The sequence below is a fragment of the Protopterus annectens genome, chromosome 13.part0, assembly GCF_019279795.1.
Source record: "Protopterus annectens isolate FY-2018-M chromosome 13.part0, PAN1.0, whole genome shotgun sequence".
Classification (NCBI taxonomy): Eukaryota; Metazoa; Chordata; order Ceratodontiformes; family Protopteridae; genus Protopterus; species Protopterus annectens.
The window spans coordinates 1,366,165,524-1,366,182,508 of NC_056747.1; the positions used below are offsets into that span (position 1 = coordinate 1,366,165,524).

The window sequence follows — 16,985 nt, forward strand, 5'->3', positions numbered from 1 at the left end:
CATAAATTTCTATATAAAAAACCTGCTGATGACCCAGAAACTATATCTCAGGGTCCCAAAGGGGTCAAGGCTTCCACTGCAAAAAACCCTGTTCCCTCCAATAGATATTCTAGGGCCCTGGACAGATGGGGGAGAAAAGTTTACACTTCTGCTACCTTGGCTGTAAGGGCTTTAAATTGTCAGTTTCATATGCTTAAATATCAGCAATACTTAATGTCACTGCTTAAACAGAAAATGTTGACAAATTCTGAATGTTCTGATAACAAGGAAATGCAGGATTTATTGCATGCAGCTGAACAAGTGGGAAAGCATACTTTGCAATGTGGTTTTGATTCACTGGAGGCCTCTTGCAGGGCCGCTGTTATGGGGTCTGTCATTAGAAGGCATGCTTGGTTAAAGGAACAGAATCTGCCTGATCATGTTAAAGCAAAATTATTGGATGCTCCATTACAGCATGGTACTTTGGTGTTAAGGCAGAAGAGGTGTTGAAGAAAATGGAGGATAAAGTGAAATCCATGCAGACAGTTAAGGTTTTCCTACAGGTACAGCCACCCAGATTTAGCAGGAACTGGTCTACAAAGAATTGATCCTTTCCAGTGTCAAGCCACAAAGAGGCAGATACAGACGCCCCAAAGGCAGATCCCAGCCCCAAGGCTCATACAGACCTAAACAATGGGGTGCTTCTACCTCCAAAAGCGGAGAAGACAAATCACAACCATACAGGAAACAGTCATAATGACTTTCCTCTGCCAGAACCAAGCACTTATCTTTTGGCAGCCCCCGTAAGGGGAAAACTAGCACTTTTTTCACCAAATTGGCACATGATTACCCAGGACAAATGGGTCTTGAACATAGTGTCTCAAGGCTACAGGTTCCATTTTCACACCCTGCCAACGGCAAAAGGTATGTCAGACCTGCCACACAATCAGTGGGCAGAGGCACAAAAGCAAGTTTCATCCCTCATGGACATGAGGGCCATTCAGCAAGTACCACTACAAGAGCAGGGGCAAGGATTTTACTTGAGACTTTTCTTGGTGCCCAGAAAGAACAAAGCCTGGAGGACCAATACTGGACCGGTCTATTCCAAACCAATTTCTGGACATTCCAAATTTCAAAATTTTGAGACTGCAGCAGCTACTGCCCATGCTGGGCAAGAAGGCTTGGCTCATAACTTTGGACCTAAAAGAGGCTTACCTGCATGTTCCAATCAGACAGTTTTGCAGACAATACCTCAGATTCATAGCTGGCTCAATGCACTACCAATTCTCTGCACTGCCCTTTGGCTTATCTACTGCGCCCAGGGTCTTCACAAAATGCCTGGCACCTGTAATTGCATTTTGTAGACAGAGGAATTCAAATATATCCTTACTCGGACGACTGCCTTATTCAAGAAGAGAACAAAGATATTCTACTAAAGCATCTGGCGTTTGTACCCTAGGCAAATTAGTAATCTTTTTATACAGTAAATGAAAAGAAATCAAAACTAGTACCCTCTCAAGAGATAACATTCCTGGGTGCAAGCTTAAATACAACTGCCCAGATGGCTTATCTCACGCTAGACAAAGGCAACTGACTTCTTACTTCAAAATGTTGGCAACAAAGACCCAGTTATCTGCAAGAAAAATTCTGCAGGCTTTTGGCTTCATGGCATCCTGCATTCTGCTAATTCCAAATGCCAGACTGCATATGAGGAAACTACAATGGTATCTAAAAAGTGTTTCGACTCAACATTGCCACATCCTGGAAACATTAATTACCCTCATTCCCTGCCTGCAACAGGAGTTTCGTTGGTGGGCACAGGCCTGTCGTCACAAGGGACAGCCATTCACTTTTCCCACAGCCAGGCAGACACTAACAACGGATGCATCAGATTATGCCTGGGGGCCCCACATGGCAGGAAAATGTATTCAGGGCACATGGTCCGCAAGCCAGATGCATTTTCATATCGATCAAAAAGAGATGCTAGCTGTTCAGAATGCCTTGACAGCTTTCAAGGATCTACTTCATCCAGGACAACTACCGATAAAGACTGACAATACTACAGTCATGTGGTACATAAGCAGGGAGATGCACATTCCTATCCCCTCTGCAGACAAGCCATGACTTTATGGGACACAGCATAGACTTATCAAGTTCACCTGCAAGCACAATTCCTGCCAGGAAAAATAAATACTCTGGCAGACGAACTAAGCAGAAACCTCATGGATCCCCACGAGTGGAAACTGGATCCACAAGTCTTCAGCATAACAAGGAAATTGGGGTGCCCAGACATTGATCTATTGCCTACCCTCACAACTGCCAACTACAGAGAATTCTGCACAAGGATTTATCACAAGCAAGCATGGAAAGTGGATGCCCTATCCTTCAGCTGGAAAAACCTAACAGTATATGCCTTTCCTCCACTGCCTCTCCTCACCAAGGTACTCCTAAAGGTCAGACAAGAGAAGCCAAAAATGATACTGATTGCCCCAGACTGGCCATGCCAGCACTGGTACCCAATCCTAAAGAACTTGTCTCATGGTCCAGCCTGGACATTGCCTCAAACTTCTCACTTACTGACCCAACAAAACAATCGGATCCTGCACAGCCAACTCAGGACCTTAAATCTGGCAGCATGGCGGATAATGTAGCCATTCAGAACACTCTCTCTCCAAAGCTGTAATGGATGATATTTTGGAGGCCAGAAGGCCCAGTACCAGAAAATCTTATGCAGAAAAATGGAAAAGATTCTGTGCTTGGAACAAGGAATTGACACGTTTGTACCAAATATTCCTCAGATTTTACAATACTTAACTGAGATTCTGGACAAAGGCCTATCCTTTTCATCATTTAGGATTCATGCCTCTGCTATTTCAGCCCAGTACAATATGGAACCACCTATCTTTTCTCATCCTTTAATAAGGCAGTACTTCAGAGGAGCCAAAAACATAAGACCTCCAAGGAGAGCACCAATACCTGCATGGGACCTCAATTATGTCTTTGGAAAACTCACACTGCCTCCTTTCAAGCCAGCCTCAACAGCTGATATAAAATTCTTATCCTGGAAAACAGCTCTGCTTCTAGCAATAACCTCTGCAAGACGAGTCTCTTGAGTTACAGGAACTCATGGCTGTGGAACCTTTTATCATCTTCCATCCACATAGGGTTTCTCTGAGGGCGAACCCTACATTTATGCCTAAGGTGGTGTCCATTGTGGCCCTTAACCAAACCATTCACTTGCCTACCTTTTATCCAAACCCACAGAACAAGGGTGAGAGACTTCTGCATTCTTTGGACATACACAGCTGCACTTCTACTTGGACAGAACTAAAGCTTTCAGAAAGACTGAGCAACTTTTAGTGGCATGTGCTGCAGGATCACAAGGAAAGGCTATCTCAAAACAGACTTTTTCAAAGTGGATAGGCTATTGCATTTGTTTCTGCTACTCACAGCATGGCAAATCAGTGCCTAATGGCATTAGGCCACATTCTACCTGAGCAGTAGCCACTTCAGCAGCCTTTCTCAGAAGAGTACCAACCAAAGGCATCTTAGAGGCTGCAACTTGGGAGTTCAGTGCGCACTTTTACAAAGCGCTACCACTTAGCTCTCTAATCTAAATCCAGAGCAGGCTTTGCCACTGCAGTTCTGCAGGACCTCATAGCCTCTCCTAATCCTATTTAGCCCAGCCACCCATCCTCAGCTTTGGGATTCAACCCAAGAGTAATGACTGCACCAGCGAAACATGAACATATAGTACATTTGTGTACCTACCATAAATGTAGATGTTAGTGTATTCACTGTTGCAGTCCAGGTTACCCTCCCACCATCCCCCTTTCTTTTGCTGGTTCTCATCTGTACTTCTCTATTCTGTACAGCCTACGTGGTGTATTTGCTTGTAGATGAAGGAAATATTTACTTTAGTGCATGCATGTTTATTGGCATAATTTATTTAGCCTACCCTTTTGGGGGCACCTGACATCTGGGGCAAGAAAAACTGAAGAAAATGGCGTCTACTGCATCTTTTATACCCCTGCCGCACTGACATCAGGGAAGAGGCAACAGCAACTGACGCCGGACCAAGACTTTGGAATTCAGGCCGACTGCGGGTAGCCTGCCAGCAGGATAACCCAAGAGTAATGACTGCAACAGCGAATACACTCTAACATCTGTATTTATGGTAGGTACACAACTGTACTTTCTCCTTAAGGATCTCCATTCAAAGTCCCACACACTCCTTATTACTTTAATTTCCCTCCCTGCTTCATCACCACCTGTTTCCACTTTGTGCTATGTATCTGAGCCTTAACTGTGTAGCTCTAAAATATCACTTCAAAAATGGCAATCCTAAACCATCTTGTTCTTTTAGAAGAATCAGCTTGCCTGAGTGGTCTCTGGTTACTGTCCACAACTTCTCTGGTTAACAAAAATATGCATTATTTGATAAAACTAAAGGGACTGAAACATTTTTCACTGATTGTATTTTGCTTTCCATGTCCATTGTCCTCATAAATATGGGTATTGATGAATTAATTAATGTGTAGATATCTAGTTTACAGCTATAGATTGCTTTGTCTTCATTAATTTTATATGCAAAATTCTTGAATGTGTCAATGTTTCACAATACCACAATGTCCTTTTCTGGTTTTATCAGGTATAAAATAATTTTTACAAATAGCCAACTTTCCTTGCTTTACAATATCAGTTATTTCCTTTAATTTCCGAGTCCTTTATTTTCTTTACCAGTGGCTTTCAATGTAATGCAGGTTACAAAGGGAAGAGAGGACACCCTTCTTGGTTCCTCTGTTCAGTCATACCTTATCAGAGAAGGAGCCCTTCCAGTTTAATTTTTTTTTACTCTGATCCCTCGTGTATCCTCCTAATTAATGTTGTGTCAAGGAATGAAAATAATTCCATTGTCCTACTTATAAAATCCAGCTTACTCTGTCGAATGCTTTCTCTGCATCAAGAACCACAAACCGCAGCAATATCCTCTTACATTCTGTTTCTGTCTGGGTCATCATTGTTCTTTTAATGTTAAATGTTTGCCTCCCTGCCACATAACCACATTGATCCATATCTTAATTTTGGCAACACCTTTGCCATTCTTTTAGCAATCAGTAGGCATAAACACTTTATAATCCTAGTTTAAAACTGAACTGGGCATATATGAAGCTGAGTCTGATGGGTCTTGATTGTCTATGTATTGCAGTCACCAGAGCCTTCTTCTGGGATGTTGGTACCTCCCTTCCGTTTAAGATACTGTTACACAAAACCTTCCAGATATTTTTCACTTTCTTCCTGCCTAGCTTCCAGACTTTCACAGTACCATCACTTCCTGGAGGCTTTCCTGCGGTATTTTTTTCATTTCCACCTGTCTTGATTATTGAGCCTCTACATTCCTCTAATTTATAGAAATTTTTGTAAAATTTATGAAACATCTGTAATACCTCTACATGATCTGTGGTTATTTTCCTTGTAGGCACCCTACGTTGGTCAACAACTCTTTCTACTGTCTGTTGCCCAAGTCATAGTGCTGAGAGTTTTTTCCTCGAATTATAAAAAAACAGGTTCTTAACAGTTTTTCTAAACTCATGCAGATTTTCTAGCTAGTCCCCTTATTTTCTCTTTAGCACTCTGCAGATGTTCATGGTGTTACCCTGCTGCAGTCATCACACTTGGGTTATCCTGCCGTCAGGCGGTCCCGCAGTCTGCCCAAAGTCTTGGTCCGGCGTCTGTTGCTGTCGCTTCTTCTCTGACGTCAGTGTGCCAGGGGTATTTAAGAGGCATCCGACGCCATTTTCTTCAGTCTTTATTGCCGCGCGGTGCTCGAAGCAGCAGTAGTTCGCAAGTGCCAGTCGGCCGACACCTGAGATTTTCGATTTGAATTTCAGTCCGAAGTTTTCATTAAAGCTAAGTACCCCGTTGGGGAACATTTTCTTGCCTCATTCCGATGTCAGAAAAAATTAATTGCATTTCTTGTGGGAAGCAAATACCTCCTAAGGGCTTCCATTCCTATTGTATTCCTTGCCTAGGCCCAGACCACGACATTACAGGTTGTTGGTTTTGCGCTAGGTTTAGTAAACTAACTATCAAACACCATTTTGACCTCGCACAGCATTACTTTGGTAGGAAATTTAATTATATCATGCTGTCTGAGCAGCCAATTGCCTCTCATAAAAAACGCAAGGATAAGGACAGGCAGCCTAGGAATAAGCCAGACACCGAGACTTCAAACATTTTGCACAAGGACCTTCCATCCACTAGCTTAGAGAGTGGACGCCCTCTCATTCAATTGGAAAACATTAACAGTTTATGCCTTCCCTCCACTGCCTCTTCTAGCAAAGGTACTGCTGAAAGTCAGATTAGAGAGGCCACAAATGATGCTTGTTGCACCAGACTGGCCATGCCAACATTGGTATCCAATTTTAAGGAACATGGCCCACCATGGATTTTGCCACAAATTCCTCACCTGCTCACCCAGTGAGACCATCAGATTCTACACAGCCAGCTCAAGACTTTAAACCTGGCTGCATGGCAAATTACCTAAACAACCAACCAACACCTTTATCCAAAGCTGTTATGGATGTCATTCTGGAGGCCAGGATGCCCAGCACCAGGAAAGCCTATTCAGACAAATGGAAAAGATTTTGTGCCTGGAACCAGGCTAAAGGCCTAAATCCCCTTGATCCAAACATCCCTCAGATTCTACAATATTGACTGAGATGTTTCACAAAGGACTTTCCTTTTCATCTATTAAGATCCACGCCTCAGCAATTTCAGCGCATTACAGCACGGATCCTCCTTTATTTTCACATCCACTCCTAAGACAGTTCCTCAGAGGGGCTAAGAACTTAAGACCACCAAGGAGAGCTCCATCACCTACTTGGGATCTCAACTTTGTTCTGGAAAAGCTTACACTGCCGCCCTTTGAACCAGCTTTTTCAGGTGATTTAAAATTTCTTTCATGGAAAACTGCCCTACTACTAGCAATAACCTTGGCTAGAAGAGTCTGAGCTACAGGCACTAATGGCAGTGGAACCTTTCATCATTTTTCATCAAGACAGAGTCTCTTTACGAACCAATCCTTCCTTTATGCCAAAGGTGGTATCCAGTGTGGCCCTAAACCAAACCATTCACTTGCCCACCTTCTTCGCAAATCCCCAGAACAAAGGAGAAAGACTCCTGCACTCTTTGGGCATTCACAGACAATTACGTTACTACTTGGAAAAAACTAAAGCTTTCAGAAAAACTGACCAGCTTTTTGTAGCCTATGCTACAGGATCACAAGGAAAAGCCATCTCAAAACAGACCATTTCAAAATGGATAGGACATTGCGTACGTTTTTGCTACACACATCATGGGAAACCAGTACTTGCTAACATTAGGTCCCACTCCACCAGGGCTACAGCTACTTCAGCAGCGTTTCTCGGGAATGCCAACCAAGGACATTCTGGAAGCTGCTACTTGGAGTTCAGTGCACACCTTCACCAAACACCATCATTTACCTCTATACTCTAAGACTAGAGCTGGTTTTGCCACTGCAGTTTTGCAGGGCCTACTAGCTTCTTCTAACCCGGTTTGATTCCACCTCCCATCATTAGCTTTGGGATTCAACCCAAGTGTGATGACTGCAGCAGGGTAACACGATGAACATAGTACAGTTTTGTACCTACCATAAATGTAGATGTTAGAGTGTTCACGCTGCTGCAGTCCAGGTTACCCTCCCTCCATCCCCTCTGAACTAGCTGAACTTATCTCTACCACTTCTTCCTATACTACCTCTGTGGTGTATTTGCTTGTGGCTAAGGGTTTTGTTTGATTTTTATATAACCATATATATTTTGTCTACCTATTGGGGGCACCTGACATCTGGGTCAAGAAAAACTGAAGAAAATGGTGTTGGATGCCTCTTAAATACCCCTGGCGCACTGACGTCAGTGAAGAAGCGACAGCACCCGACGCCGGACCAAGACTTTGGAATACGGGCCGACTGCGGGACCGCCTGACTGCAGAATAACCCAAGTGTGATGACTGCAGCAGGGTGAACACTCGAACATCTACATTTATGCTAGGTACAAAACTGTACTTTGCGCATCATCTTGGTTTGTGACTCCCATTTTTCTGCAATATTTAACCTTTGCCAATTCCACTAAATAATTTAGTTCTTCATATGATTTTTTTCTACCCTACTTTCAGATCCACTTTCATTTTATCTCACTCACTAGCTGTAACTTATGAAGGAATTTGTCTTCCCTAATAAGTCTGGAATAATTTCCACTACCCGTTCCTTAAATTCCTGTCTTAACAGGTAGATGGGCTGCTGCCACGTCGTCTTTTTTTTCAACACCCTGCATTTTTATTTTACTGGTACATGATCTGAAATAGTTATTGAATGCACGTTTACTGGTACGTGATCTGAAGTAGCTATTGGATGTATGCTGAAGCTTTCAATTAAATGCACGTTTCTGTGAAATATGATTTCTGTCTGGTCTGGCTCATTTTATTTTACCTTAAAGAATATGTAAATTATTTCATAGTTCATACTACTGAATTCCTGTCTTCCATACCAAATATTTTCATAAATTTCTTCAGAAATGTACCCTCTTATGTTTCCTTTATAGGTCTCCGATACATCATTGTTGCAAAGCTAGTCCCAGTCCACACTAAGTAATATTCCCAGGTTGAATGCTGATTATTTCTCCCAAAATGTTAAGTTCCATAGTAGCAGTTTTAGGGTGGAATGTAAATATGTACCAATCTTACTTCCTTGCCAGTGGCCCCTTACTACCCCAGATCTACCATTACTATCTTTTTTTTTTTTACCTTTTCCTGTTCTGTTGACAATCCGACCTACTCTAACAATTAGTACAAGTACTCCCCTTTTTGTTTTCCCCTGATTATTTTGCTGAATATCAATCCTGAAATCCTTAGTCAAATTCACATGCTCACTTCTTTCCAAATGAGTCTGCTTTAGTGCTGCTATTAGCATTTTGCATTTAACATAATTCAGTGCTCTTATATTGTCTGTAGACGTGAAGCCATTTACATTCCAAAATGTTTTGTGTAGCCAGTGTGATGAGAAAATAAACGAGCACAGGAATCTGTCCAGTTCCAACCTCATCACAAGTGTAGAGGAAAAAATAAAAAAACAGAAACTAGTGGTCTTAAAACTTCGTTGATTAACTCGGTCAAAATAATTTCCAAGTCATGAAACCCAGGTAGCGTACCAAACAATAAGCCTTTATCACAGACGAGCAATCCCCAGTAACAAAAACAAAACAAGTATTTTACCAATTTTAAACATATCTGCTTTTATATATTTAGAAGTAGGTGTGGAAAATGCATTTAATTTTACACCGGCCTATTCATGGCAAACAATATAAACAGGGTTATAAAGGTGCATTTTATAACAGCAAGTATACACCCCCACACACTACTACTGATTAGATCAGACTAAATCCTAATTGAGGAAAACACTACCTATCTATTTGCAACCCACATTCCAAGATCATTTAAGAAAAGCATAACATATACATAAAGTAATTTAGTTAAGACTTAAGTAAAATTGCTTTCTGCTAACTAATGCAATAAAGCTTTCATTAGGTCTGTGACAAGAACTAAAATCAAGAAAAATGGGTATCTATGATTTTTTGTTACTGAGGATCAATTGTCTGTGATGAATAAAGGCTTGTTGCTTTGGAACACTACCCAGGTTTCATGATTTTTGCAAATTATTGTGACTGAGCTCATCAATGAAGTTTTAAAACCTCTAGTTTCTCTGGTATCAATAGGATAAGAAGTTATTATTCCCACCTATTATATTGGGCAATTTTTAAATGTCTAGCTCCAGCTTTTATTTTACATGCATCCACTAATGTTGGTCAGGTTGATCCTTAAATAGTCATCTTGTCTCCATTTGAACCTTTCACATTTTGCAAGACTTTTGGATTTAATGATAACCCTCAAACAACAAACCAAACAACACTCCCACAGTATTAACTTAAAATAAACACTCAAAGCTATGTACATTTTTAAATAACATTTAACCTTCCTGATGGAAACAGTTGTCCCAAATAAACAGCTACACCCACAGACATTAGCCCTGAAATTAGGGTCATCTATGCTAAATCGCATTTTACAGCCTGTTCTATTTACACTAATTGCTTTCTGGAATAGTTTGAAATAGCTTGATAAAGTACGTAGCACCAAACTTTAGCGCTTTCATTCACTTTATTTTACGTGAACTTCATCAGAAACAAATCACCCAGACCCAGAAGCACTTTTTATAATAAAAAGAAAGTCGCATGTTCAATGATGTCAATAATTAATTAATGTCATTAAAATACATTATATACATATATATATATATATATATATATATATATATATATATATATATATGTCTTTTTGTATAAAAAATACAAAAATACTAAGTGTGTAAAACATATAAAAGTAACATAAAATGAAATTCATTTCATTTTTAAAAAACATTTTATATTAACTAATTCATTTAATCCAGGAGCTTGATCCGCTCCTAGATATACCTGCCACAGAGATTCTTTACATTCTAACATAACTTTGTTGTCTCCTGTGAAAGTTCCTTGGGAGACGCTATCTAAAACAGAAAAAATTAATTTTTTGAAGTTGTTACACATAGTTGAATGCTTACCTAATGCGTTAGTCAAGTCTTTTTTCTTTATAGCTAAAAGATGCTCACAAATTCTTTTTTTGAGACATCTTGTGGTCATTCCTATATAATAGCTTGGACATGACACGCACTGAGCTATGTACACCACCATTTCACTGTGACATGTATAATAGTTTTTAGACCAATGTGTCCTATTTATATGGGAAAAATTAACTGAAGAAGAATTACTAATATATCTACACTGTTTACAGTGATGACATGCATAAGTACCTTTAGTTTTAATAGTGCTCTCACTAAATACACCAGATGAATTTACTCTTTTTTTCTATTACTCTTAAAATTTACAACTTTCCTGAATGTAAAATTAGGTCTTGTCCCTATGGCTTTAACTAATTCCTGATTACCTAATAATATCTTCCAATTGTCTATTATGACATTTTTAATAAGCCACATTTCTTTTGAAATTGGCAAAACAAAAGCATTTAAGAATTCTTTGAGAAACAACCATACTGGTTGTAGAAGATGGTAAACAGAGTCAAAATATGATAAGCTTTGTTTTTTTTTTTAGCTCCACAACTTCTTTTTCAATAGATTCTAGCCATACTGCCTGATATCCTCTTGTCAAGAAAAATGTTCTCAAAATTTCCATTTCCTTAGTGAAAATAGTGTCTAGTGATGTTAATCTACTTAATCTGATGAATTGCCCCTTAATTACTCCTCTTTTCATATGCAACGGGTGTAGACTTTCTTTGTGCAAATACCGATTTGCAAATGTTGATTTTCTATTTATTTTACTAGCAAACTGCTTAGATTTAGAATCATAATAAAGACTTAATCCATAACCTCCTACAGAAAGTTAAATTCGTAGTGCTGTTTAAATAGCTAACAAAATTGTTAAACTTATCAGCAGTACCTTGCCAAAGAAAAAACAAATCTATATAGCGACAGAGTAAAATTTTTTCACTATAGTTACTGTTATCAGTTAAATTGTTTTCTCAATTTGCCATCACTAAATTGGCATATGCTGGAGCTACTCTTGCACCCATTGCAACACCTGAAATTTGCTTGTAAAGGTTACCATTCAATTTAAAAAAATTATTGCCAAGCACCAATTCCATTATCATACCATCATTATCATGGTTTTGGTTTTGAGGTTTAGTTCCTTTGGCTTTTGGAAAGTATGTCACAGGACACACTTCTCAACTTATCCATTCATCCAGTTCCAGATGGATTTGCTCAGTTTTCAGAGCAAATTACAAGTGTGACAACTACAGCGATTCAGAAGGGGCTTGAAAAAGCAGGTGTCAGTAGCTGTGCATCTACTGAAAGCCAGAAAGGATATAGACCTAGTTGGACGGCTTTATTCAATACACCGGATACGAAGGTAGACGACGACACGTCTGGAGAGCCTTTGGCGGGTCCGAATAGTGTATTGGATTATGTTTTACAAAATACTACAAATCCTTTTGCAGATATCACAAATGTAGAAGTGACAGATTCAGCAAGTACAGAAACGGATTTAAATTTGAATTCATTGTCCATTCAAAAGAACTGTAAACAGAGTATTTGTGATCTGGAAAAACTGACTTTAAAATATGTTACGTTAGACATTGAAGTCAGCTACCTGACTGAATGTATAAAAAGGAAATGTGTTCTGCAGGAACTGAGAACCAACAAATTTCCCAATTGTGTCTCTTTCGGAGATAGTTTATATAACGAACTTGTTAACATGTTTAATGATTTTGGTATCAAAATGATGGTTACATTAACCGAGCATTATACTAAACAAGTGGAAGTTATTAAAAATCAAATGAGTGACTTGGACAAAAAGGTTAATAATGTTTCTTGTTTCCATATGTTCAACAATTTATATTTTGTGGTATAACAGCGAAAGCAGACAGAGCCACAATAGTAGCTAGGAAACAAAAGAAATTTAAGCATGACATTTTAACTTGCGCAAACAAGACTGCATACACTGTGAATAATAAAAAACTTTAGTGTTCGAGATAACACAAACTGTAATTCTGTTAACAGTGATGCCAACGATAACTTTGAAGGTTGCTCAAATGGAAGGCTTGATAATTTAAAAACTACAACTGGTACCAATAATAATGTTAATAATGTTTTGGTTAACGATTCAAATGGCGAGACATCGAATGTGCATTCAAATAATGTTGTCACAAACATTAACGATAATGAAGCAGTAGCCAATACTGTGCCTTTTTTGGTGGACAAACAAGGGAACAAGAGGGCACCTACTTGGCCCAAAGTTGTGCAGAACAAGCCAAATGGCAGGGTCAGGAACAAAAAGAGGTGGTAGAAGAAAGTAGCCTTATTAGTTATGATATACAAATTCATAACTTATCTAGCTCTTTCACCACCTACAGTAGAACTCCTTAAAAAAAGATTTTCTTTTATTCCGAGTAATTCCTTTAATTTAGCTAGGACAATCATCGATTTTAGACTCACTTTGAGAAAGTTAAATCTGAAATACATCATGCAAGACATTAATTGTATAACACCGAGTATAGGCCCAAGAAAAGTGAGTACCTATAATCCACCATTAATAGGCAGATTACAAGTATTTCAAAACTTCTGTGAAGCAGGTATTAGAGCTATACAACCTGTGAAAAATCAAAACAATCGGAGTGAATTAGAAACAAAGGCAATGAAGGATCTTAGAGAAAATAGTCAAATTAGAATGATGAAGGCCGACAAGGGGGGTAAAATAGTCATTATGGACAACAGTTAATATAACAAATCCATGGGAGACTTATTAGAAGATGAAACAACATATCAAAAAGTATATTTTAATTTTATTCGACAAAGTTTTCTGAGATTAGATATTTTGCCAAGGTGAGTTAGACCATCAAAGTTAGTTTCCTGCAGGTAGAACATCCAAAAATGGCTGTTTTGTTCGGTATTCCAAAAATACAGAGAAACAGTTTGAATCCCCCCTTTAGACCCATCATATCAGCTAATAAATCTAAGACTGAAACCCTTTCTCTCTAGTTGGATTATATTTTAAATCCAATCGTTCAGGTATCTAAATATTATCTAAAAGACTCCTGGCATTTGCTTGAATTATTAAGAAATTTACAACTACCTGATAAAGAATTTTGTATGGCATCTTTAGATGTGTCATTATATACCTGTATAGATCAGGAGGTAGGTATTGAGTACTTGAGAGTATTTATCAAAACACAGTAATTTACATAACACTAAAATTAATACTGTGTGTATGACAATGGAATTGGTGCTTGACAATATTTTTTTTAAATTTAATGGGTAACCTTTACAAGCAAATTTCAGGTGTTGCAATGGGTGCAAGAGTAGCTCCAGCATATGCCAATTTAGTGATGGCAAATTGGGAAAACAATTTAACTGATAACAGTAACTATAGTGAAAAACTTTTACTCTACTGTCGCTATATAGATGATTTGTTTTTTCTTTGGCAAGGTACTGCTGTTGAGTTTAACAATTTTGTTAGCTATTTAAACAGCACTACGAATTTTTTAACTTTCTGTATGAGGTTATGGATTAAGTTTAAATTTTCTTGACCTAAATCTTTATTATGATTCTAAATCTAAGCAGTTTGCTAGTAAAATATATAGAAAATCAACATTTGCAAATCAGTATTTGCACAAAGAAAGTCTACACCCGTTGCATATGAAAAGAGGAGTAATTAAGGGGCAATTCATCAGATTAAGTAGATTAACATCACTAGACACTATTTTCACTAAGGAAATGGAAATTTTGAGAACATTTTTCTTGACGAGGATATCGGGCAGTATGGCTAGAATCTATTGAAAAAGAAGTTGTGGAGCTAAAAAAAAACAAAAAAACAAAGCTTGTCATATTTTGACTCTGTTTACCATCTTCTACAACCAGTATGGTTGTTTCTCATAAAGAATTCTTAAATGCTTTTGGAAGCCATCTTTTGTACCAAAGCTGTAGCTTGAACTGCTTTTTGCTGAACAGCTGTAGGATTCTTGCCAGTCATTGTTTTCTCTTCACCTTTTCTAGTTGATTTCTTTTCAGGCTGTCTATATTTCTTCTTTTCTGGCATCCAAGTGATGTATTATTAGCCAGTAACTATGTTTTTACCAAAACAGGCAGAATTACTGCCTTTGCGTATCTTTTTTTTTTCACGCATGGAGAGCTGATATTAAGCGGTTGATCATTGTGCAGCCATCTTCAGATAAAGTAGCTTTTGAGCTTGTCTGAGTCTTCAGGTGTAGATATTTAAATCTTGGAGGAATGCCTTTGCAAGCGTATCTTTGGAGCCACATTCTCATTCTCCTTCCAGGAAACCTAAACATTCTTATAGGGTTGTCGATTCCTTCATCTACCTGTATTAAAACCTTGGTTACTAATTTTCCCAAGGCAGAGTCCTTGTTCTTTGTGAATGAGGGTTCGCCCCCCCCCCCTTTCAACATGGGATCCTTCTCCCATTCTCATCTGTGTGCCTTTCCGTTAATAATTCCCAGGTTTGGTTTGGGTACATCTCCGCGCAGGTCATGCTCCTGATTGCACTGAAGTGAGGACTGTGGGCAGAGACCATAAAGACCTGAAAACTGGTAATCCTTTACAACCGACAATCTAATGTAGGATGGACGGCTGTCCATAGAGCCTACGGAACGATGAAAGTCTGGTATTAGGCCCGATTTAGGTCTCCTGCAAGGCAGGAGGCCCCATGAGTAATTCATGCAGCAGTAGAGATGAAAGCGTAATTGTAAATGACAGAGCATATACACAACTGTACTTCCAAAGTCTTCCATAAAATCTACCAAATTCTGATAGGTTCTTGTTTGGATTCGCCCTTGCCACTAATCAGATTAGATCAGAAGGCTGATTTGCTACAACTAAAGGTGTAAGATATTCAAAAGAAAATATGCAAGTGTTCAAGGAAAGCCAAATGGTATGCAGAGATTATAAAGCTAGGTTCAGACTGGAAATGTAAACTGTTTATTCCCATTTTTTTATGTTCTGTTAAGGTCAGATAAGAATAAGTATGCAGTTATTACCTTTTCGGTGATCCTCCTCTAAGATGATTTTTAATTCATTGCAAAAATTAATACTTGTTTCCTGATCGACATTGAGCCATACATGTAATATATGGTGGAGATGAAAGAAACTGTAATAAAGATTTTTTTAATGTAATTGGTCTATGCAGGAGTGTTTGTATGAAGGCAGATTTTGATTAAATGCTGTGCAATTGTTTCTTCAGTGGATGAAAACTGTAAGCTGCTGAATTGTACAGTAGGTTGTCTTGTAACGTTCTTCTCCTGTGTGTCCCTTTTTAGTGCTGAAGAAGTTCCTCTGAAAATTTTGGCGCACAATAACTTTGTGGGACGCTTGATTGGTAAAGAAGGAAGAAATCTCAAAAAGGTAGAACAAGATACTCAGACCAAAGTCACCATCTCTCCGTAAGTATAAAGAATGCAGGAAGTTTTCATTGGGATGCATGTATTTGATTGCTGGGGGCCTCATGCATTCACAAAAGGCATAGTATTGTGTGAAGCACAATTGCACTTGATTTTGACCTGTTTGAGAAACCACCAAAGCTACTGGAGTAGTGTAGCTTTAAAATATTTTCTTCCAAAATGCTTGTGCCAGAAGACAAGTCAGTCATTAATAGATTTTTTTTTTAAGATACTGGGTATGCTTCAGAGTAAATGGAGATGATGTTGGTGTTTCGCCGTTGCAGTACTGACTTGTAGCAGTTCCTGATGTGAAGGCCCTTGGCTGGCCCGACTGAGCTGACATTATGCGTGGGTATACAGTGAGCCAGGCTACTTCATGAAGTCAGTATTTTCTTGCCGTCCGAGCCTAGAGCAGTGTTTTAGTGCTTCGGTTTGTCCGCACCAGAGACAAGTTGTTGGAAAGAGTACACCATTGGGGGACTCCTTTCTTTTGCTTTAAACCCATGTCAAATAAAGTAAATTGTCTATGCTCTGGTAAGCAAGTCCCACACAGGCACTTCCAGTTGATTTGTCATCTGTTTAGGCCTGGATCACGATGTCCCTAGTTGCCTCTTTAGTAGCACCCGGCTTTAACTCTAGGATAAGTCGTAGGGTTGAAATTCTAGCTGGATTCCTTCATCTTATCTTGAATTGTCTCATCAGAGTCCAATGGCATTTGCTGGTCATTTGGAGGTTGAGCAGCCTTAGGTGTAAGAGGGAAAAAAATAAGCAACCCAAAGCTTAGACCACTGACAACCATATGCCATCTGTTTTTCCTTCTAAGCTTGTGATGAAGAAGGTGAGGCACTTTTGCAGCCCCCTTCTATGTTTGGGGTGGTGACATAAGCTTCTGTTGAGACTCATTCGGCAGCCAACATGCCGTCAGGTCCCTC

The 16,985-nt window shown here is 39.1% G+C and overlaps 1 protein-coding gene across 1 annotated transcript in view; it reads left to right on the forward strand.

Moving 5' to 3' along the window:
* The window catches only part of IGF2BP1 (insulin like growth factor 2 mRNA binding protein 1), a gene marked incomplete in the record, with an annotated part of 2,071,998 nt that overhangs the window by 1,036,292 nt on the left and 1,018,721 nt on the right, over positions 1-16,985 (forward strand). Inside the window, 1 exon segment of the mRNA XM_044055393.1 lies at positions 15,934-16,056. Coding sequence (XP_043911328.1) covers positions 15,934-16,056 — 123 coding nt within the window.